Consider the following 24,303-nt stretch of genomic DNA (forward strand, 5'->3'; position numbering starts at 1 on the left):
TGGTGACCTCTTTGAAGTGCTCAGATGTGATTGCAATGGATGTCACACACAGAACAAAGAAGGACCAGAGAAAAAAAGAGAAGCTAAGGTGTGTCTCACAGTGAAGCAGAAATGGCTTGGCATCCTTGTACAGAGGGAGAGAGTGCAGGGGCTGGTCAGCTCTTCTGAGAGCTGGTAACCAGCATGAACATGAGGTTGCACACAACTTCGTCTGCTACTGAATGAAACCAAATTCCTCCTTATCTCCACCTGTCCATGCTGTACCCAACAGGAATTTGGACCAGGAGGAAAGTCCCTTTCAAACGGGAACTAAAAAGACATTGCAGAGAAGGAGAGGTGAGGCTGGAAGGACACGGACAGAGCTGGGCAGGAGAAGACCCAGTGGCAACCATGAATAAAGAAAAAGGAAGGAGGAGAGATTTAGATTAGATAGTAGGAAAAAGTTCTTTACTATGAGGGTGGTGAGGCATTGACACAGGTTGCCCAGAGAAGCTGTGGCTGCTCCATCCCTGGCGGTGTTCAAGACCAGGCTGGATGGGACTTTGAGCAACCTGGTGTAGTGGTAGGTGCCCCTGCCCATGGCAGGCGGGTTGGAACTGCATGATCTTTAAGGTCCCTTCCGACCCGAACCATTCTAAAATTCCATAATCCTATGACTCGCCCTGGGCGGGTCCCGCAGGAGACGGAAATAGGCGGCAGAGGAGGAGACGGAGGAAGAGGTCTCGCTGAAGGAGGGGGAGGGCATCAGGGTCCCCCCGCCCCGGGGAGCGGCCGGGGCGGTCCGGTACCGCCCCGCCAGTGGCGCGCCTCACCGCCGCTTTAAATGATTTGGAGCACCGACGGGTGTTGGGTTGCTGCTGCGGCGGCGGTGGGAGGCATTTCAGGTGCTGCTGCCGCTGGGCCGCGGCCACCCTCGTCTCCCCTGCTTTGGCGGCGCGATGGGAGTGGGGCCGGCGGGCCTGTACCTTGGCCTGTGCTGGGCGCTGGCTGCCCGGGCGAGCGGCGCGACGGAGCCGCGGCTGCAGCGGGGCATGTGAGTGCGGCGCGGCGGGACCGGGGCTTTGTCTGTGGCCGGGTGGGGATCTGTCCCCCTCCGGCCTCCCGCGGGGCTGCCCCGCGGAACGCACCTCCGCGGTCATCCACACAGAAAGTTTAGCCGGGTGCGCCTTTAACTTGCCCAAAGCGCCCTCAGCATCGCAGGTTTGTGATCCGCGGGGTTGTCTTTGAGTGGGTACTGATGAGACCCGCAGCCCCCGGGGGAAGGCGGAGGGGCTGGCTCGAGTTTGATTCGAGATCTGAAGTGAGCTTCAGGGAGCGCGTCGGCATCACCGAGTCAGTTTCGTCTCGCTTAAAAAGCGAACGAGTGGCGGAGCTGAGGCTTGTACGGCTGCACAGGTTCGTGCTTCCTGAAGGGTTACGTTGAGCTTGACCTGAATAGCAATAGGAAAATCAGTGTAGTAAAACCTAGATGTAGTCAGGAGGAGCACTAGACCACGAGGAGATAGAGATGGGAGCGGTGGAAAGCACCCACCAGGGGATGTGAGCACGGCTCGTTTGCAGACACAAAGGAGTTGGGACCACGTATACGTGTGGAAGTTTCTATGAGGTATATTGCATGGCATGAGCAACAAATGTGGATGCAGTATAACCTTTTTGACAACGGGTAGTATTCTGGGCAAACCTAAAGCAGAATAGGTGGTAGCATGCTCAAAGTCAAACAGTTGAAGTTTTTGCTCACTAAAATAGAAAATAGAGTTGCTGGAGACTGTGCCCTGCTTTGTGTTGAGCATCTTGTCCTCTGCAAAACTCCTCTTGTATTTTTAAGGAAGGTCATGTCCCCAAAACTGCAGCAGCCTGACAACAGCCTGTTCAGATGTCAGTGCATACCCTAATTTCTAACCTCTTTTCCTATTTGACTTGATCAACTTCTACCCTTTTATAATTAATTTTTCTTTTGTTTGGTTTGATTCTACTTGTTTCTTCTGTTACAAAACTAAAAATTTCTAAGCCTATTTCTCATTGGTTTTCTATGCATTATCATGTAAATATGTATTTACCAGAAGTGCTTTTAAGGTGGTTTATGTTACCCCATTTTGCTAGAGCACTAAGTGTGTATCACAGTGTTTCGAGAAGTCAAGTTGATTTTCTGGTAAAGCATTTTTCTATTAAAAGTGCTCTGTGTTTCTTTCAGGCATGCTTCTTGCTCTCTTTGTAAGCAATTACTCTGCTGTGAGGAAGAATACTGTTGGCATACATTAATCTGTTTGCATTAGACATTGGTAATGACTAGGTTTCTGCACTTTTGAAGCTGAGGGTGATGTTAACAGCAAATTGCCTCCAAACAATTTGTGTTTGCTTTTACCTTTTTAAATACAGTGTCACTGAAAGAATACATTAAATATTTCCTTCCGGAAATGACACCGTATAAGGATATTGCTGTTGGGCTCAAGTAATTAGGAGCAGCAGTGCAGTGTTATCCAACAGCAACATAAAAGCCCACCAAACCCCATCCATACCGGTGGCAGAGCCTTGAGTGCTTTTCCCAAGCAGCATATTCTTGCAATTACTGTAATTCTTATTACTTTTCCTGAGCTAGGGCAAGTATATGTATTACTCCAAACTTGCTTTACACTACTTACCTTTGATGTAAACAAATGCAAGACATGATAACCCCTTAGGAGTGAGCCTGTCAGCTTTCACCAATAAACAGTGAAATGCTCAAAAGGTTACTTAATGAATCACTTTTTTCTAATAATTCTGTTTTGGTTTTTTTTTGATGGTGGTCATCTGCAGTCCATGGGATAAGAACAACAAATGTACTCCTTGGAACGTACTATGTTGAGTGCTTTCTTTAGAATTTGCTGTTGTTTCGATTTGAGATCTTTTGTGGCTGAGGATATACAGGATATTCTTCATAATTGTTTTTGTTCCGCTGCTAGCTCGAGTATTTGCTCCCAGCTAAAAATGAAAGGGATCTGCGTGGATGTTGGTATTCTTCTTCCAAGCCCCCTGAGGAGATTTAATGTAGAACAGATTATATAGGATGACTAGCTATTTCCATCAACTACATTTCCAGACAATTAGCCCTTGATGATCTTCTAATAGAAGTTTAGAGAACACTGGAACAACCAGAGAACAAATACACAGTTTTCATCAAAAAGCATGCTATTTAGGCCTTGAAACAAGGATTTAACCATCTCTCATCATAAAAAGCACATTTTAAGCAGCTCACTTGGCAGTGAGCTTTGTAGTTTAAAATTCCAGTACGTAGTGATGTTATAAGTATGATGTGTGGTTATCTAGTGTTGAGTTTGCTTTCAGGATTGTGCATCCCAGAAGGGTAGATAGTTGTGGGGCAGTGCAGAAATCAGAGCTAATTGAAGAGGGCTTGAACTGCTGTCAGAAGTGGTAAATCCTCTCCTAGAGAAATACTCCACTGCAAGTTTTAGAAGTGCAGATGCTGGCTCACAGTTGCAATACAGGACAGAGCAAAAGTCAGGAATGGTTATGAGGTATGTGCTGGGAACCCCCTTTGTGCGATAAATATTACCTTTCATAGTTAAGACTTGGACGTGGCTCAAGAATGGATTTTTCTGTTCCCAAGTGGTATGAATGAGAACTTCTTTGAGAAAGTCATGAGAGAAACTTCATCCCTGTCTACAGGGTTTTGCAGGTCCAGGATGACAGTTAAAATGTGTGATTTGGTTTTGAAGGATCCAGTAGAAATCTGGGAATAAACAAATTTTGCTTAGGTTTCTTTGACTGCTCAAGTGTTGCAGCTGCATATTTTCACTCTATCCATAAGCAAGTAAATTTGGTCACATTCCAAGGAACACCTGGATTTAGAGCTGGATTCCTGCCTGAGTAACTGTTTTCCACCTTCTTCAGTCCTGCGGGGCACTGCAGGCTTGTTTGTGCTCCTCCAGATAAATCCTACTCCCGAAAGGGCAATGCAGGGATGGTGTCTACATTTGCAACACTCAAACTTGGTCTTTTAATTGTACCAGTTATTGGTCTACAAAGATACAGGACTATTTTAGCACCATGTCTCACTGCAAACAGATGTGGCTGTGGACACTATTTCAGTGTATTTCAAAATAAACTATTGTACAAAGCATGTTCATAGAAAGAGGTGCTTCTTAATTTTGATTGCTATAGTGGAACAAATTGCGTGTGACTTTGAGTATGCTGGAATGCAGTGCAAAAAGCAACACAAAAATTGCTTCTATATAGTATTTGGCTATAAGCTAAAGCTGTATCACCTGGAGTTTTGTCATAATGCTGTCCAAATGATGTGAAAAGCTGGTTGTGTAATAATAATTTCTCGGTGAGAAATTGTGTTAGTATATCGGCTGTTTAGCCAATACACTGTGTTTTCCTCTCCAGTGATACCAATTTGCAGGTGTGAGGAAAGATTGTATTCCTAGGTGGTAAATGAGGGCTCAAAGCATGTTTGGTTCTTGGAGCTGAGTAACGTAGTAGAATTTCCTTCAATTTCATTGAATAAGATATCCTGTGTTCAGAGACTTGATAGTTAAAAGAAGACTGCAGGTTTTCTGGTGAAGAGAAGGACCTGGCTTTCCACTAATGTATATAAATTTTTCTACTTTTTTTTTTTTAACATTGGTTGAAGTGGTGCTGGCAATCCAGAGTTGCTGCCAAATTCTGATTTAGACTACTGAATTTTGCCTAACAGGTGTTTTTTCAGCTGAAACCTGAAATACTACTTCTCGGTCCTGTCTGCCTAGAATCTGTAAGGTTGCAGTAAATCCTCAGTACTTTTGGATAGTAGCTACCTCCAGCCTTTGAGGTTTGGATAATGTGGTTCTAGGATTCTAGTAATCATGGCATAAATGCTTTGACATAAAAGATATGACAGTCCCATCTCCTCTACCATTCCTTCCCCTCCTCCCCCGCCCCCCGTTCTCCTGCTAATCTTTTAATATTCAGTAGTTCTTTCTAGGAAAGAAAAATAAATGTTGAAGACTGAGATGCTTCTCCCTGAACGTGAATATCATGATGAATGTCTTTCTAGCCTCTGCACTACAGTATCTGACCACCAGATAGAGCTCGTGCTGGTCAGCATTAAAACACAGAATCACGTTTTTCCAGAGTTTGGACTTAAAGCCTCTGTTTCAGAGTTTCTAAAGGAAAACTAATTGTTTATTTAGCCTTTTAACAGATGGAAAAGGGCTATATATAGTTCTTTTCCTGATTTCTGACATTTTTCTCCTGCTTTTGGGGGGAAAAATGAGATCAAGACTTCCCCCTAAACTCTGAAATAGCTGTAAGACTGAAAATACACAATAATAAAGTGTGACAGCCTGAAGTAGCTGTATTTATCAAAGATGAGCTTGATCTCGTGATGAACTGTAAAATACCAGTTTTATAAATGTCTATATAAAATATTTATAAATGATTTTCATATTGGGTATCACATAATGTCCCTACAAGAAGTGTAGACATTTGCTGCCCATAATCACAATAGCTTATATATACTGTATGATTCTTAAATCTGCAAGTTTAAGGTAGGTAAGCCCCAGTTCTCATTCACTTTTAATGGGATTTGACTTCCTAAGGTACTCCTCAAAATGCACCCTAAGAGGGGAGAACTTGTCAGTGTTTCTTTAGGTTTAATTGTGCTGCTTTATGAAATACTGATATAGTTTGGTTATTTATGCATGCATTTATTATGTGCATTTAGTGCGTGTTTGCAGTATTTCTGATTACTAGGAAAATTGCCTGCTTCTCGTTTTCAGCTTTTTTCTTCATTGTTCATATCCTGTGCTGCTTACTTATCATAGTTCTAGCTATGCCATGATCTAGATATGGCAGAGAACATGGAATATTTTTAGTAAATTTAAAGAAAACTGGTTGAGAAGGGGTAAGATTATTTGGTAATGTAAATCCCAGTCTTTGGATGACTTGTCAGCAGCACCTTCTTTGATGGAAGCAATGCTTTGGCTCTCAGAGTTAACAGACCATATTGCAGACTTGTGTTGTTCACCAATTAAATACCTTCTCTCTTTGAACACAGTTAATAGATTTCCTCTTTCTGAAATTCAAGCCTGTTATTGCTTGCGTCTTCTCTAAAATCTATGACTTTTATTTCTGAGCAGAAAGAAATTTCCTTTCATTATTGCTAAATCAAAGCATTTTAAAATTGCATACTGAACATATGTAGTCTTGGGTTTATACTTTGGATTCCATGCTGCTCTTGGTTTAAAACTAGTCATTAATTGTTCTGGAGGTAAACTTGAGTTTTCTGCCTTTGGCATAAGAAGTTGTGTGCTTCTGGATATAATGTGGGCTGAGCTTTTTTAAGCTGAGCAGTGTGCTGTATTTTTCTCAGTGCCTTTGACCTATGGGTGAATACTTGCCTTTATATGTGTGAAAAAGGGAATGTTATTTAGTGGGAGTTCTGACTTCTTTTTTGCATTCTGTAGTAGAAACACCATACTTCTTTCCCTTTGTAAGTCAGAGCAGAACTTGGTTCAAATTGTTGCTTGGTAGGGAACACTATGCCCAGACTGTGTTTCTGTGTACACAGATTAATTCATTATTAAAAATATACTATCTCAGGCTATGCTGGAGAAGGAGGCTTTGTAAGGTGCTTTGTATTGCTTTATAACTCACAGAATATCAAATGATGAAACACTTGTGTATTTTGGGCCTAGTCTTTTCAGGTGAGGATATTGCTGTACAGGAAATGAATTTACATACACCTCAACCCATATAATACTCTTTGGGGGTTATCCTTCTGTTTGGTTTTGCTAGCACTCTCCCTGCCTGACAGATGCATCATCAAAGGTGAAAAACAGTTGCATGAACTGATCACTTATAATTGTATTCTTCATGAGGCAAGGCCTGTCCATCCTTTTTCTGTTAGTAAAGTAACACGAGGAACTTGTGGGATATTTAGAGCTTCAGTATTGGTTTCTAATATTTTGGATACATGTTTGATGTTTTTTTCCTTGTTTACCACTATTGAAAATGTTTAGCTCTACCAAAATTGATTAATGTTTTTAAAATAATCAAATGGGCATTTGCTTAAGTGGTACCAGTAAAAGCCTTGGAATATTTAAAACTTAAAACCTTTGTATGTAGGGACTTTTCTTGCATATATTGCATGCTACCTCATAAGTAAGCTTTCAAGAAAAGAGATTTTGGCTCTAAACTGTTAAAATCTGACACACATCAGAAAGGCAGTGAACAATTCCTAAACACTGGTTGCCAAACTGAAACTGAGGATTTTGCTGCCTTCTAACTAGTTTCACTCTCAAACAATGTGACACTTGCTGAAAACCAAAATGAGCTTTTTCTCCTTATGACACAAATGGTATAACATTTTTTGGTGATTTGTATTTTAATATTTTAGCATCAGGCCCTCTGGTGCCTTCTTGCCAAAAGAAGCTGGGGGTGTGTGTATGTGGCAGATTTACAGGGGTGACTTTTGTTACTTACTTTTTTGCAATGGAGTAGTAATTGAGATGGGTGTAGTTGATGTGAAATGTCATCCAGAGATGATTGATGCTGTATGATTGCTTTCCTCTTATAATTTCACATTTTTTAATGCTTGGTATCGTCTGAATTCTAGACAACTTGCCTTTTCTTTTTTTAACAATGAGTAGGTGCAAACTATTTCTTAGCTTCTTTGTGTGTGACCTCCAATATGGTTTTCACACTACATTAGTGTTGGATCCTTGGGACAAAGGTTCTTAAATTGTCTGTAAGGCAGTGTGTGTGCTGGAAGGATTTGTCAGTGCTGTGTGAGGCTTGCTAGGCCTCACCACATGCAGTGATGCTGACAAGCTTCTGGATGCTGTTCTTTAAGTCATGGGCTTAGAAACGTACCAATAAAGAGTATAATGGTTGTAAGAAGATGGTAATACCAGGTAGACTCTGAAATTATTGTACCATTGTTTTGGTAGTGAATTTTCTTTGTTTACAATAAAACTCATGCCAAAGCAGCCATATTCTGGGATAATCAACTGTATTGGGTACAGTAGATACAAGTAACATGCATACTTCTCTGAGCATGAACGGGGATGGGTATTTGGAGGTTACTGGCGGTGTGTGCTAAAGTGGCGATAATACATTTGCTGTCTTGTGGTTGTGTTCTTTGATGCCTACGTCTCCTGATCTTGCAGATGCCACTTAGTGCCTGGAGAGGTCAACCAGTAGAAGAAACTATAAAACTGAATGTTCCTGGGGGCTGAGGCTATGTGACACTTTAAAATAAATAAATAATTGTCTCCATTTAAAATGCAAAACAAAAGGTGACCTGGCAAACCATAGTTAAATAGTCTGGATGTGCATGTTTATTTTCTGCTTCTCTTGCTAAGCAAAACAGATTATTCTGTCTTGGGGGAGGGAGGAGGATAGTTAAATAGAAGCTAAATGACAGCTGCTGCACTTTGATAGCAGTCGGAACTAAAAATCTTATTGTTGTTATAATAGCTGAGTGTGTAATTAATCATCTCGTATTGATTTGCTCTTAATCTAGATGCAGTTCACAAAGGTTGGAAGAACCCTCATGTTATTTAGCTGCACCATGTAATCGGAGAGAGGATGTGAATAAGACACAGCAGTGCATTAGTAACCTGTGGGCTTAGGAGAGTCTTCTGTGGTGGACCTTTGTCCACAGATCCAGAGAATACTAGTGATAATGAGATCTAATCTAAATGAGCTTGGTGCTTACAAGCTGTATCCCAGAGGGCATATAAACATCACAAATATTGATACAGGATCAGTAGAGAGCAGGGATTGGTTAGTGGTCAAGGGAGCAGGATGTCCTAATTGTCTCTGGTAGGGCTGATTAATTTTATCAGGGAAATGTAGGGAAATATGCCTTAAAATAGATTAAGGGTAGAAGGGCGGTGTGGCATTTTTAAAAAGGAAGAAAAGCCTTTTCTGTCATTTCAGCCTTTGTGAATTATTGTTGCTATTGAGCAATATATATAGAGAGAGACAAATTTTATCTTTGCTTATACGTATATATGTGTGTATATATATATATAGGTAACTTGTCCTTTGGATCTTTTGTTTCTGTGACCTAATTCCTAATTTGACTTTTTTTGTGTTCAGATAAAACTTGCTTTTCTTTCCTTTCCACTTGAGAAGTTATTTATACCAAACTAATGAATATGTTGTTTGCATACAGCATCGTGTTGCTAACCGGTTCTCCCCTACAGTGTAGCATGTTTGTGCATGGTGCCAACCTGCCTTTCTAGAAGTCTCTTTTATAAGAAGCTGGGGATGTTCTGCTTGGGTAGTTGGAGGTATGAGGAGATTCAGACAATTTTTATACCCTGAGACAGTTCTAGCCCAAGCCATTGTAAAAATGTACAACTGTGTTCTGATCAACATTAGTGTATCTCTGGAGCAAAACCATTGTCATCACAGGAGTAGATAATTTAGCCCTGACAGTAATCTTGGTTTCCTTAAGGAAAGTTCTTATTTGATGAGCTGCCAGCCTCATGAAGTTTAACCATGCCAAGTGCAAGGTCCTACACCTGGGTTGGAGCAATCCCAGGCACAGCTACAGGTTGGGCAGAGAAGAGATTCAGAGCAGCCCTGTGGAGAAGGATCTGGAAGTGTTGGTTGATGAGAAAATAAACATGGGCAGGCAGTGTGCGCTTGCAGCCCAGAAAGCCAACCATATCCTGGGCTGCATCAAAAGGAGCGTGACCAGCAGGTTGAAGGAGGTGATCCTGCCCCTCTGCTCTGCTCTCATGAGACCTCACCTGGAGTATTGTGTGCACTTCTGGTGTCCTCAACATAAAAAGGACATGGAACTGTTGGAACAAGTCCAGAGGAGGGCCATGAGGATGGTCAGGGGACTGGAGCACCTCCTGTATGAAGATAGGCTGAGGAAGTTGGGGCTGTTCAGCCTGTTTCTAGTCTCTATGTTTCTAGTCTCTATGTTTCTAGTCTCTATGTTTCTAGTCTCTATGTTTCTAGTCTCTATGTTTCTAGTCTCTATGTTTCTAGTCTCTATGTTTCTAGTCTCTATGTTTCTAGTCTCTATGTTTCTAGTCTGTATGTTTCTAGTCTGTATGTTTCTAGTCTGTATGTTTCTAGTCTGTATGTTTCTAGTCTGTATGTTTCTAGTCTGTATGTTTCTAGTCTGTATGTTTCTAGTCTGTATGTTTCTAGTCTGTATGTTTCTAGTCTCTATGTTTCTAGTCTCATGTTTTTTTTTCAAACTGAAGCTGGGAAAGCATGTAGACTGTGCTTTTCTAAGCTTTTGGTAACAGCATAAAGGAAAGGAGCACCGACCAATTAGTGTTTTGAAAATACGGAATTCTGGCAAGTCACTTATGACAGATTTCATCTATTGACTGTTTCATGGGAAGATCGACAGTGTTCATGTGCAGATTCTTCAGCTGAGTCAGTGCAGGCTACAACATATCATTTTTAGGAAGATGTTAACAGCCTTCTGGCTTAGCTTACAAAGTGGTGTCATTCACTTAGTCTCTGTGGAAAGACCTAAAATCAGACAGCCAAATCACGCTTTCCTGCTTATACATTAATGTTTTGATTTAAAGTTTTCACTGTTGAAATAAACCTTTGGGGATATCTTAATATGTGTTTGCTCTCTCTCTTTGTCTCCCATTAAATCTACCTACCTTTAGCCTCTTGATTTGAGCTGGAAGAAGGTGGATTCAATGAGAGACTTATTTCGTCAGTGAGAGAGGTGTTAGGCCCATGCTAAACAGAATAACAAAATACCCCTGTCACAGGGATATGATGGGCCTCTTGAAATAGTGAACTGTTCCCTGTCTACCTCTTGTGTTTTCAATTATCTTCCCATCTCCTCACCTCTGTTTGCCCCTTTTGGACCATATGTGCCAGGCTTGTGTGCAGAAAGCTGCCTCTCTGCTCCAGATGGCCTAGACCTGTAACTGTCTTTTCCTTTGTTACACAAAAACCATGTGCACTTCTTTATGAGAGGTCATCTATTGCTATATAAAATCATTTATGCTCTGGCGAGTGTGTGTAAAAGACCTAGCTACACTGATGTCTTTCTCAGACTTACGGAATCATGGAAAAGGAAAAAACTGTGAACAACCTCACTTGGGACATTGTAGACAGGCTGTTTGTGTTGTGGTTTTTTTCTTGCCATGAGTAGTAGGAAGGCTACAGTCACTTCTTGGGGTAGCTCAGTTGAGGTGATACTGGTGGTGACAGCTTGAGGTAGAAGGTGTAGGATTGCAGGTCAGGATAAATGGCTACAATTGGCAGTGATTTGGAGGACTTCAAGGATGCTCTCTGTATGTCCAGATGCTGGGTGGTTGAGATTCAAGTCCATTCAGCTTGTGGGATGCTTACTGGAGTCGGCAGCAAATGGCTGGTGAGGAGAGCAAGCCAAGGGGTGGGCATGTGGCAAGTCTGCCTGAATAATTGCCTCAGCCTCACAACTTGAGGTTCATAGACTTCCTGAGCCAGGTTTGCCATCTTTGTGTTTAATAAAGTTCTGTGGGTGCTATTTTGACTATTTTTGTGTGTGTGAAGATGCAAACTCCTTTTAAAATCCTAAACACAGGAATGAATTATATCCTGCCTGGAAATATTTTTAATTTTCTCTGAACTTTTCCTCTTGTGCAGGGGTTCACAGGGATCACAGCCATATGATTAGCCAAGGCTGTTCCTGCTTCATGTTGGTCTAATTATCTGCTCATTAGAATCTTGAGTCTTGAGCTGGGGTTGTGTAGGGTGTCTTTGTTTAAAGTGCAGTCTCCTAATGCAAATATTAAGAGAGCTTTCTGGCTTGCCTGAGTCAGACTGACAAGCTAATAATAGCCTTCATGTTAGTCTTGGCTAACAGAGAGCATCAGTATAAAAAGGTTTTACTGGGCTGGTATATCAATCAAATCATGGAACATAATATGCATTTGTGTATTTTGCTTGTTTTAACACTTAAGCTTCCATTAAGAAATATTAATGCAAAGGGCATGGGAGTAAAAATTTCTTCCTCTAAATATACCATTACATCCACTTGAGATTTCAAATCAATCTTAGATGGCCTCCAATTAATAGAATGCCATAATACAAACCTGTTTTCAATAGCTGTAGCCTTGTTCAAGAAACTATTCTTAAGTTTATAGGTAATGTGTCAGAGCAATGAGTCAGATGGCTTAAAAACTGGTGTATTGAATGTGTGTGGGAGTTGTGAGGATGGCTAATTGTTGGAGAGGGCATGTTTTATTTCCCAGCTTTGCCAGCAGAGGATTACATGTTATGCAATTGCTGCAATTTAATTGCAGAGGTTTTGATATCTGCCTTTAAATTATCCCAAGGGCATCTAGGAGGAATGGCTTACTTTGAATAAATCTTAATAAATGTATGACTTTATGCTGCTGGCTTGTTTTGTTCTGAGTGTCATTTGTTCCTGTTAACTATATCATAGAAGTCAATACAGCTATTCCTGGAAACATGGCAATATCACATGAGTAAGTATTTGTAGGATGGGCTCGGTATTGTCCTTGTAACAATTGTCAGCTTCTCTCTTTTATTTGTGGAAGAGCGATGCATATGAATGTACCTTTATCTGGAAAGTTCTAGGCAATTCTAATAAAAGGAGATATGCATGAATTATCAGTACATGATGTTCTATTCACTAGAGGGAGAGTCATTTTAAAAAGCCTGTTAAGTGAGGCATGGTTGCTAAGTAAGGCAGGGGTTTTATTAGACCAACTGACGTAATGGAAAAAAGCAGGCAAGATCTTGAGAGTACAAAGATCTCTTTTGGATGTGAAACAAATGGCAGGCTGCACTAAGAATGGTTTTGGAACAATGGCTCTGAACTTAAGCTAAATATGTTAAATGGTGATGAAATATGAGAGGAAGGGGTAGCTGAGACGTGGGAAGAATTGTTAGGTAATGGAGGTGACATGGGAACATGGAGCAAGTGTGGTTTCTGGAGGAATTTAAGGATATTTGGAACTACAGTGCTACTGCCTTCTGTCTTCATGGTGTTGGCAACTGCAGTTAGGACAAACTCAAGGAATGGCAAATACTGAGCAGGGCAAACTCAAGGAATGGCAAATAAGGAATAGTATAAAAATGGACTGAGTGGAGGAGGCAGAATATGAAGCAATGTGGGAGGGATGTCCACTGAAAGTGTTCTTTAGAATGATAGAGATGAATACTTCCTCTGAAGCCTGGGAGAAATAGGTGTTCAAGTTCAGGAAACAAGAATGCTGGTAGGGGGCTTTTTACAAAGTAATGTAGGGATAGGGTAAGGGGGAATGCCTTTAAGCTGAAAGATGATAGATTTAATTTAGGTATTGGGAAGAAGTTCTTCGCTGTGAGAGCAGTGAGGCACTGGAACAAGTTGCTCAGAGAAGCTGTGTTTGCCCCATCCCTGGCAGTGTTTAAGGCCAGGTTGGATGGGGCTTGAAGCAACCTGATCTAGTGGAAGGTGTCCCCACCCATGGCAGGGAATTGGAACTGTATGAGCTTTAAGGTCCCTTCCAACCCAAACCATTCCATGATTCTAAGAAATTAACTTTTGTCGGGATGTTTTCTAGTACCAATTTTTTGGTACTAGATGTTTTCTAGTTTTTGTGCTGGTGAGATAAGACAACCAGAGCATATAGTTGTGAGCCTTTTTTTTTAGAACTTATTTTAAGTAGGCTACCTGGAATTCCTTGTGGGGTGGTTGATTTTTTTTTTTTTTTTTTTTTAAATCTCTCCTTTTTTTTTTTTTTTCCTCTACTTAAGTGTCCTGCATAAGTGTCCTTGTTGGGTGAAGGTCCTTGTTATGTTGAGGTGGGTATCTTGGGTATTACCTTTAGCTGGGGAGAGCTGTACTACGTTTGGAGACCTGGCTGGGTTTCTCATTCTGTGTGTGTTTTGCATGACTGGCATCTGCAAGTACTGAGTGTCTTCTGCACAGTTCCGGGAATATCGCAGAGTGGACTTGATGTAGACAGGCAGGGTTTCCTTTGAGTAGCTCAGCAGTAAAAATGACCACGCTTGCCATATTTTCCTGTGCTGCACAGGCTTAATTTAAACTACCTGAAGACCTGCAGATGACTTACTTTTTTATTAGAAAGGCTAACTTGCATGGTGTTCAGGCATAATAAGGAGGTATAAAGTACTTTGGGCCTCTGAGATAAAAAAACACCATAAAGCTTGAAAGAGCTATTAAGAATATCCAGTGTAACTAATGGTAACCTTAACTGGCGGTTAGGTGTTGGGCCATAACTGTTCTTTCTTATTAATGCAAAAAAACCTCTCCTGTCTTCCAGCACAGGCTCACATTCATACCTCTGATGACTGACAGAGGAAACAAGTGTGTTACTCTTTGTTACTTTCTGGCCTGAAGAGGGGTCTCAAATGTAAAATTGAGGAAAGACTTGTCTGCTGGCCACTGTGGCACAACTATTCAATGTTGTTTACCATTTACCAGAGGGGGTATGCAAGGACCCTGGTTTTAGCCCCCCTGTGCTTAAATTTGCAAAGCCTTACCAACTAGAACAGGCTGTCTTGGGGAATTCATGATTTAATTATGTTAACAATCTGTAGGCTACAAAAAAAATCACTGACTTTCATTTCTGTTACAGAAGGCTCCTGCCTTAAAAGATAACAACAAACTGCACCATGTTCGGTAGCTTTAGGTAGACCTTGCAAGTTTTATGCAGTTATTATCTGGCATACTGCATTTCCTAAATTACAGCAAAGAAATTGTAATAATGCTGACAGAATTTTTGTAAAACCATCAACATGTAATTTTTTTATTTATTTTTTTTTTATTTTTCCCTCCATGCCTCCTGAAATCCTATGATTTTTCTAGCTAGGGCTAGGTAGCAGGATGAAGATTACATGCCATCCTACAAAGCAATACATTTATTTTGGTCTTCTTATTTTAGGAATAATCAGCAGAGAACAACACACTTCCTGTTACAAATTGCATATGCTTCCCTGAGGGGGCTGTTAGCACAGAGGGGCTCTTACAGAATATGAATTTGCTGTAACAAATAGTTTAGATTAGATAAATCTCATCTGCCCTTGAATCCAGTGTAAATCTTCCATTGACTTGTATGGAGCCTGAGTTTCATTGTATGTTTGAGTACTGTTTATAAGGCAGGCACTGCATTTTCATTGTGTATGTATGTTAGCTATTCGGTAGCTTTGGGCTGTGGAGGTCAATGCCTATAGCTGTCAAGTCTTTCATTCCCGCCCTCGCACGTCAACTGAAATAGAGGCTCGTGCATGTACGAGACAGTGGTGGGACTTGCAGTGATCTTAGTGTAGGAAGATCCTCTCAAGCTCCCTAGCCTCAGTCATCTGCTCCTCAGCTTGTGAGGCACCATCCTTTGTCAGGCAGTACCTCATCTGAAAGAGTTGCTGTAGATCAGTATTTTTGAGGGACAGCAAAGAGCATCTGCTGGGTTGTCAGTCAAATCGTGCTTCAACACTTGGGCTCATTTTCTGGGAAGAGCATACAGTTATGTTTTGCTAGCTGGGGCATTCATGTAAAAATTGCCAGCAGGATGTGTTTGTGCTCATGACTTGTAATGAAACCTTGGCTCCATTAAGACCTGTGGACCATTTGCCATTCTGAAGTCATTGGATCATGATTTGTCAGTTTTTTTGTTGATACTGGATTTTTAGCAAGGTGGCTGTTTGATCAGGTCAAGGTGAAAAAATTCATAGAACTAGTTTTTTTTTAAATAGCAATTTAAAAACCTGTTTCAAATTTTATGAAATTTAAGACACAACATGGTTTTATGTATTTCTCTAGACTTCTAAGTTTTGTGCTAGAAATAATGGAGTATCTTTCTTTCCCTCAAGGCCAAATGTCTGTCCAGCGTTTGAGTTGGCGTTGGTAGGACACTCACAGCCATGTGTCCAAGCCTTTAGTCGAATGGTGAAGATGTGGAAACAAGGTTGCGCAAGGAGAAGGTGGTGTACTGGCTATGAGAGAAGGTAGTCCATTATCTATAATTATAAATTGATTGTTACTGAGCTTAATGCAAATTCTTTATAACTTTTTTTGTGAGGGAAGTTTGTAAAATACATCATCAGAGATGTGTGATGTAGTTATGAATATAATTGGTGTCCTGCTGAGGTTTTACTTTGTTTGTTATTACTGAGTAGAAAATGCAGCTTTTTTTTGTTTGGTTTTGGGTGCGTCATGAGCTTCTTGGCTAGCTTTGGATCACAATTATATATCACTGGAAAATGTTCTGTCTTTTTCAGGTCAAGTCTAGTGGTCAAGTTATCTACTTTGAAAAAATGAACTTCTTTCTATTTCTGTCATGCTTAGAACTGATGCTAGATCTGACTCCCCCAACGACTAAACCCCAAATTGATTATAAACCAAAATTACTTACCTTTGATTAGCCTGAATAAAATTAATCAGAAAATATGTGGACGTGACATAATAGAGCATTGGATGTTATCAGGATGCGTTTTGCTCTTTGTTTCATTTTTAACAACTACTGTTAGGGGCTGAAAAAAGGTATAGTAAATATTACATGAGTACATTTTATTCCTGACGAGATGTAAATAACTGGAATAGAAGTTGAGTGTTCTCTCAAACTTACTCTCTTTAAAGGTCTGGGTACTACACAATTTACAAGCAGGTGTACAGATTGGAGCGTCAAACTGTCTATAAGTGCTGCCCTGGATGGGTCCAACATGAGAGTGAACCTGGCTGTTTGCACTGTAAGTTGATGGCAAAACCCTGACAAATCAAGAGAGGTGGCATGCTTAGGTCTTGCTTTCCTATGCTTAATTCTAGAAAGATGGGGTTTGTTTCTTGCTGTTTGTAACTGGGATTTCCAGTTAAAAGGAGGCAATCTATTGATGGGTAGGTAAGAACTTCATTTTAAAATACAGAAGCTGTCATAGGCAGAAGTACCAGGTATCTCTAAACAGTGGAAACTGAATTTTTTATTATATTTGTTGCAGCATTTTTGTGCCAGCCTGACTTTCACAGGCCAACCAAATTTATTGCTGTTACCCAAATTATGCAAAGAAATCTGCTGTAAGGCATTTGTTTCTTGGATGTAGCACTCACTGCAGAGTCTAACTGGTTTTGGCTTTTTCACTGCTGCTGTTGCCATTGAAGCAATTATGTTTCTACACTAGGGTCCTCCATCTGAGAACCTGTTCCTATCAGTAATTTTTAATCATGACTGGATGTTTTTCTGAAAGATGGAATTTAATTTAAATGATAAGGATGCAATTTAGCCACTGTTAACAATGAGTAGAAGATAGCAATCTACTTGGTGTTTAGTTTTGTTTCTGTTTTGTCAGTAATTGTATTTTCTGTTTGAAAGTTAACATCTGTTCCTCTGTCTTTTAATCTTCATACCAGCTCAAGGGATACACTCAGAAAGCTTGCTTTTATGTTTGTCTCTTTGTTTTTAAAAAAAGTCTAAGAGGTATTCCTGTTAGTTTCAGACTGAATCTACATATTTAGTGTGCACCTGTTTAGTTGTAAGAAGTCTGTAAGAGATGTTTACAATCTCTATTTTAATCTCTGGTGTAAAGGAGTTTTAAGTATTTGAACACCAATAGCAATATAAAATCCTTTTCTTCCTGAAAGAGCGGTGCAGGCTTGCTTTGAATTCTTTAAAGGCACAAAAGAGGTTGAATTAGTCTTTTATGTGTGATACTCTGCAAGTTTGGTCAAGTATGTTGAATTTAATTTATAGTAAATGAATAATATTCGGTGTTGGAGGAAAGTAAATATTTTCATTCCCTTGGATATATATAACATCTTTTAGTACACCAGTGTTTCTTAACCATTGCTGCATTACTCTCTGGCAGTTCATGTCTTCTTTAATACTAGATTCAGACATTGCTTTGAGTCCTAAGAAACTGCCTTTGGCCTCTGAAGCATACTCAGGTTAAACTGCATTATCTTGGTCTTATTTCTCACTTAAATTTTTTCATATCAATGTGGTAGCTCCAACCATGATGATAATTTCTACTGCAGCCTAACCTCTCCACTTAAATAAAAAGCTAGGTTTCTTCTTATTTGGAAGTTCCTGTTACAGGAGGACTATGACAGGAAGAGGGAATTCTGGAAGACCCTTGTCACAAAAAACAATAACACACCCATCCTCATTTCATTCTATTTGTGTGTCCTAGTGCTGTGCACTGTTGGCACTTGTTTCAATGGAGGGAAGTGTTTGGAAGCAGGATCCCAGGTTTGCCAGTGCCCTGCAGGATTTCAGGGTCCTCGCTGCCAGTATGGTGAGTCAAACTAAATGTCTCAAATGCATCTGGTGCTTGGGTAAAAAGCATGCTTAACGATATTTGTTACAGCATGAACATTTTATTAATGTAGACTTAAAGTTGCCTTTGCACTCTGACTTGTTATTTGGTCATTCTCTTATTTTCCAGAATTTGCCTTGTTTGGTATTGAATTTTAACAAAGCAAGAAGAAAATTTAACATGGTTGATATCAGATGAGTTTCTGTAGTGGATAATACCATTGAATATCAGCAGTGGTATCCAGTGGAATATCTTTCTATTGCTTCTGAACTTGGATGTTCTTGTGATGCTCTTGTTAAGTTTCTCTGCATTGCTTTTTACCTTTGTGAGAATAAATTCTGAGACAAAACAGCTTGGACAGCAGGTAAAAAAAATGCAGCAAATACACTGAATGTATTTTTTTTCATGGATTTTTTGGTGCATCTGTAAGTAAGAAGCCTGATTTTTGCAGATCACTAGCATATATTTCCTAGTATTCTTGAAATAACTCATGCACCCATCTTTCATTTCAGTAACTGTGTTCTAGCTTATTATAGACTAAATTCTATGAACTTATACTATCACCCACTCTTAGTGGGAATTTTTCTCTCATACGCTGGTTCATAATCTAATAAACCCACAATGGGTTGTCTTGTAATTTATGTGGAATAAGATGATCACATATTGTGTAAAACTCTCTAAAATTACAGAACTGCATCCATCTGGCTTCTTATGGGAGGAGGAAAAAGTCATTCCTTCAGAGTAGGCTGTGACTGGGACAAAGGACTTCTTTTGTATTAGGAAAATGATAATTTCCTCTTCAACTGAATCACATTGTGTTTCTTTCAAAGAAAGGTGGATTTTTGAATATTTAAGTCTTTCACTTTTAAATTCCCATATGTTCACATCTTCACCTGCCTCATCTGTCATGAAGTATAAGTTGGAAGGAATGTAACTGTTTACAATGATCCCTTTAAGAGCTAAAAAGCTAAGCTCTGTACTTGATATGTGGCTTCTATCATGCTTGTTTCATAACCTTTGTCATATTCTGATCTCTGGGCTCCACCAAGTCTTACATGATAATGTGGGCTCCCTGCACCAAAGCAGCTGCATCTGTATAGGTAGCAGCCTCCCTCAGTAAAGGTATAAAGCAGCTGGAGTTGCAGCAGGCATGGGAAGTGGGAAATGTAAAAAGTAAACAAATGTTGCAACAATTCTGTGGTTTATTTATTTATTCATGCCTGGTCATAGATGATATCTTTCACTATAAGGAAGCATTTAAATAAAATGCAGAGCTCTTTACAAGGAAACGTCTACTCACATCAGACCACAGTGTGCCAGTATCTCCTTTCAGACATGAGTTCAGTTAAGCACATTCTAAGGGAGATGATGTAATTGTGTTTTTCTTTACTGCCCATAGAAATAAGCTTACGTATGCCACTTGATATGAACCAGAGTGACACCAATGCAGGTTACTTTGTTATTGAATTACAGTAAAGTTGCTGGTTCAAGGTAAGTAGGATCAGGATCTCTAAGGAGCCCATATAATAAGCTTTTGCCAAATACAATGTAAGTCTCAGCAAATTCTAAACAGTCTTTGCTAGTTTGAGTCTCCTGTTTCTTGCTAATACCTACAGCACTAAGGCATTTCTAAGAGGCAGGTTATGTGGGTGTGACATGTGGATAACACAGGTCAGATTTTCAAACTGAAATGAGATTGTGTGGTGTCTATGTCACAGGTTGGTGACTGCAGATACTAAAACCAGGGTGAGGTATCCTGAAATTCTTGCTTTTTGCAGTTGGGTGAATTTTTATTTTCATGGTTTGTCTGCTTTCTATTGATTCCTGAGGTTTGAATGGAATTTTAGTAGTCATAATTTTTAGGTTTATACAGTTGCTGCTATTGCAGTCTGGTAGGGATGAATTTATAAATTAAATTCTGAAGGGAAAAACTTACTTTCATGAACAATTCACTTGCTTAACAAAAACAAGGTAACTTTAGAGTGTAAGGCCTCTTTAACTGTTGCAGGCATCTCCAGTTAGATGTTGGTGAGGTTTGTATTGTATTTGTTCTAAGCAGAACTAAAGGAAATGTACTGAGGAATCAGAAGCTATAGACTCTGTTTTTCTGTCTGATGTTGGAATATTGCTCTTGTAAATTGGCTTGAATTTAATGTGACTGCATTACTTAGCAGTAATATCTTGAGCTTATAGACAGTTTAGTCTGTTCCTTCCTCCCCACTTCTCTGTGCATCTTGACTGTAAATAAACTGTTTTCCTTCCAATACTTAACCCAAAGGAAAAGGAATCTTTCCTACCAGCATCTTTTGCTTTGAGGAACAGGTGGTGCTAGGAAAACCATGGTTTATAATCTTGGAACATGTGCTATAAAATATTAGTGGAAAAGATTATACTATAATGTATGAAGCTGTCAGAGGATGCTGTGGTACACACTTCTACCTCTCAGCTGCGTTCCTCAATGGAGTCTTTGGTAGGAGTGTTCAGGTAGTCCTTTTGGGGGCTTTACAGGGAAAGGGAGGCTCTAACTGGATATGGGACCACAGATGTCTAGCCGAAAGCTGCCCATCAGGCATTTCTTGGTTGTAATCTCGGTTTCCATCAATCTTGGTGTTGCAGCCTCCTGTTAGCCTCTTGGCAGAGGAGGAACCATGAGCATTTCCTAACTATACATACATTCATTTGAGCAAAATTGTTCTATCTATTCCATTTTATAGCTCCCCTCTCAAACTTCTTTGCTCATCTTCATTCTGTTTCTGTCATTCAGTAGTGACAGCTAATTCTGAAGCTTCACTTGTGAAGTGGCTCTCATTATCTCCCTGCTGGGCACTAGGATTCACAGACAATAGACAAGAAACTGTTATAAAAATATTATTAAAGTCAGTTATTCTAAAAGCTAAATGAGAGCATACGTTCCTAATCTATTTTTTTTTTTCCTCTTTGTCACCTTTATATTTGCCATAAAGTTAGTAGGTAGGCCAGCCTCCTGCAAATCAAGTTGCTACATGCTTTGTCCTGGTCTGTCCTGCAGAAAGTTTGATATGGATCATTGAGCATGACTTATAACAGCCCAGTGCATCATAGCAGTCTGCATCTGAGGTAATTATTCACAATTGGCATGATTGCATCTAACAACTTTATCATGTCGTGCTTTAGCAGCCTGCAGCACAATGTTATGAGTCCTGTAATGAACTTTAGGTAATTGTAACTAGAAATGTATTGCTGCATTGCTTCAACACTGTACTCCATAGTTTTATTATTTTACCCTCACAAGTAACAATAAAAACTTAGAAGAAAGATTTATGGATGAAATGGTTGAGCTCTTCATATAGCCATTACAAGGATCCAGTAACAGATTGAGCTGTCTCTTACATTGTCTGCTGCAATTTGTCTTGTGATAATAGACTTACATCAATTACAGTGTAAACTTGCAAGCTGTATTTCCTTCTGTTTCTTTACTTGCTTGAGAGTTGAGATTCCCATTTCTCTTGAGCCCATTGAAGGGGAGGAAATACATGTAACAGAGAAGAGAAATGGTAAAACCCACTGCCAAGAATCAAATCTGCTGCAATGCTGGTTGCATTGTTATTCATTAGTTGTGCTGGTAATCTTGTTCAAGGCCTGCTAGCCAGCTGAGCTGGACATCAAAGTGAATTAACTTCATTCAGCTTGTTTAATTTGGCCCTGAGACTTGTACTTGGATATTCAGCTAGTGAAAGCATGCCATGTTCTACAAACAAGAGTAGCTTTATTTACTCCTTGTATACATAAAGTTGTTCAATTTAAAATGAAGAGCTAGTTTTGATTCTTAAAATCAAGCCTCAAGTTATTACAGGTTTTACCAAGTGCCTCCTGCTGGTTTTAATAATTCGAGTAAAACCAAGAATGAGAACTGAAGAGGCTTTAGTATTTCATGTCTGAAACAAAATACCAGTGTTACAAAGGTTTCGTAAGAGGCTACTGTAATTAGGAAAGAGTAACTGCAGCTGAGCATCTCTGAGATGATGACTGTTATCAGAAGACAGATAAAAGTAGGTAAGGAATGACCAAGGCAGACTTGTCAGGGAAGTTATCTTACAATGACAGGATGTTTGTTATCTGAGTTTAATTATTTGAAGAAATCTGAACACATCATTCCAGTGTTTAAGAGATTATTAAGTGTCAGTATATTTCAGTTTTACAATGTGGTGTTGGCTGTAATGCTGTTGGAATTTTAAATTAATTCTCTTACAATGCCTGACTAATCTTAGATGACTAAAGATTGTGTGCTTGGGAAACTACATCCTGAGAGGCAGTGTAGTCTGCGGAATACAGTGCTCGCCCCATGTTTGAGATAAGGGCTTTGCTTTTGCTTGCCACTGACCTTGGGTATTAGTTCAGTAACTTTTAACACGTTATACTGCTATGCCTCTATTTTTTTGTATATGGAATGTTGATAATGATGGCTCATTCCTTTGTAAAGTGCTTTGAGACCTAAGTAATTAAACATAAGGTAATAGCATTAGAATGTGTATATAGAGGCAAAATGCACAGTGAATGGGTAGCTAAAATGAAATGCTTAAGAGATATTAATCAGCTCATTGACTGTCAATCTCTTCCTTACCTCTGGTCACATGCTATTAAGGTGTTGAGCTATATAAATAAAAACATCAGCACCTCCTAATCCAAGTAGATCAGAGTTTAAATGACAGAACTACCGAAAGGTTTGGTTGTATTTTGTTGTTTTTGTTTGTGGTTATTTTGGTTTTTTGATTTTTTTTTTTTTTTTTAACCACTGAGTCAAATGGCAGGCATTCGGCTGGATCTTCTCGCAACTCAAAATACTCATTCACTCTGAAAGAGTTTTCTTCAATTTTCCTCTAGGAAATATTTTTCCTGCAAAGTCATTTGATAGAACTTCTGATTATTGTTCTGACTGCCATTTTGATCTCGTCTAGAGATGCATATTTTCTTCTTTGAGATGGAGGCCTAGGTAAGTCTTACAGGGCAGTATATATCCATGAAACAGTACTACAAGTTTTCATTATTTGTAGGTTCCTTAAAATGTCAAGCTTAAAACTCCCATGGGTCTGTTACCCATAGAGGTGTCTTTAGTTGGCATGGATCTTAGTTTCCCAGTGGAACTATCTAATGTTTGAGTATTTGTGAGGGTAGGTCAGTTGTTAAGTACTTAAGCAGTGTTGCTGATAGAAAGGCTTTTGCTATTGCCAGTGGTTCTGTCATTTTGTTTTCATATTTTGGCTATAAAATTTTGTATTCATATTTTGGCCATGCAGTTTTATCAAAGACAAAATTTTTAACATGAACATTATCATTAGCCCATAGGAGGGTGGAAGAAGATCACACAAAGATAATTTATTCAGATTACTCTAGAGTAGTGCATGTAATCTCTTTAAAATTATCAGGATTTTTTTCTGTTTTAGTACAGTCATTCTGCTCCAAATGACTTAGTCTCACTAGTGAAGAGCTAGCAAGCCAGTCATTGCAAGGGAAGGAGAGATGACTGATTAGACTGCTGAGGATAGGCAGGTACCTGTTCTCTGGTAGAAAGAAATCTTGTGATTATCCTCTACTCCTAGTGGGCCCTTCTGTTCTCTCTCTGCTCCTTTTCAGCTCCCAGAAAAAATGACCCATCAGCCCTGTAACTTTTTCTTTTTGCTACCATACTTTTCTGGTTTTGAGATTAAGAAACACTGGCTCACAGAAAATATGAAGGTGTAGATGCTTCTGGTCCTTCGTGTTGCAGGAAAGAAGCACTAGTGTCATGTGAGCTTCTGACAGCTTGAGAGTATCCTGTTGGTTTGGTATGTGCTCTTGAAATTTGTATAACTGCTTGTGCCTGCATTAGGGGCTGTGGTAATGAGTGTCATTTTCAGCACTTGTCAAAGTAATAAGTGTTGTTGTACTAGAGTATCCAAAACCCTTCCAAGTAGTGAAATTTGAAAATGTGAATGTGTTTTAAACAACAAGCACAGCTAACAAGGTATGTTGACATGTTTCATCTTTATCAGAAGTGTAGAGTAGACCATGATGCTTCCTTTCTGTTTGTCATGTGTGAACCGCACA

General features: G+C 39.7%; 1 protein-coding gene across 3 annotated transcripts in view; it reads left to right on the top strand.

Annotated features, from left to right (window-relative positions):
• Nucleotides 1-868: 868 nt before the first annotated feature.
• LOC134155704 (multiple epidermal growth factor-like domains protein 6) overlaps nt 869-24,303 on the top strand; it is a 203,918-nt gene continuing 180,483 nt past the window's right edge. For all 3 annotated transcript variants that reach the window (XR_009961686.1, XM_062603150.1, XM_062603151.1), the window contains exons 1-4: nt 869-1,033; nt 15,805-15,939; nt 16,571-16,680; nt 18,115-18,219. Coding sequence is in view for 2 of the 3 variants with exons in the window: in XM_062603150.1 (XP_062459134.1) it covers nt 939-1,033; nt 15,805-15,939; nt 16,571-16,680; nt 18,115-18,219 (445 nt within the window). In the remaining variant the exon portion in view is untranslated. The remainder of the gene's footprint in view (nt 1,034-15,804; nt 15,940-16,570; nt 16,681-18,114; nt 18,220-24,303) is intronic.

The sequence above is a fragment of the Pezoporus occidentalis genome, unplaced genomic scaffold, assembly GCF_034315485.1.
Source record: "Pezoporus occidentalis ecotype Australia unplaced genomic scaffold, CSIRO_AGI_Poc_V1 ctg8, whole genome shotgun sequence".
NCBI classification, from domain to species: Eukaryota; Metazoa; Chordata; class Aves; order Psittaciformes; family Psittacidae; genus Pezoporus; species Pezoporus occidentalis.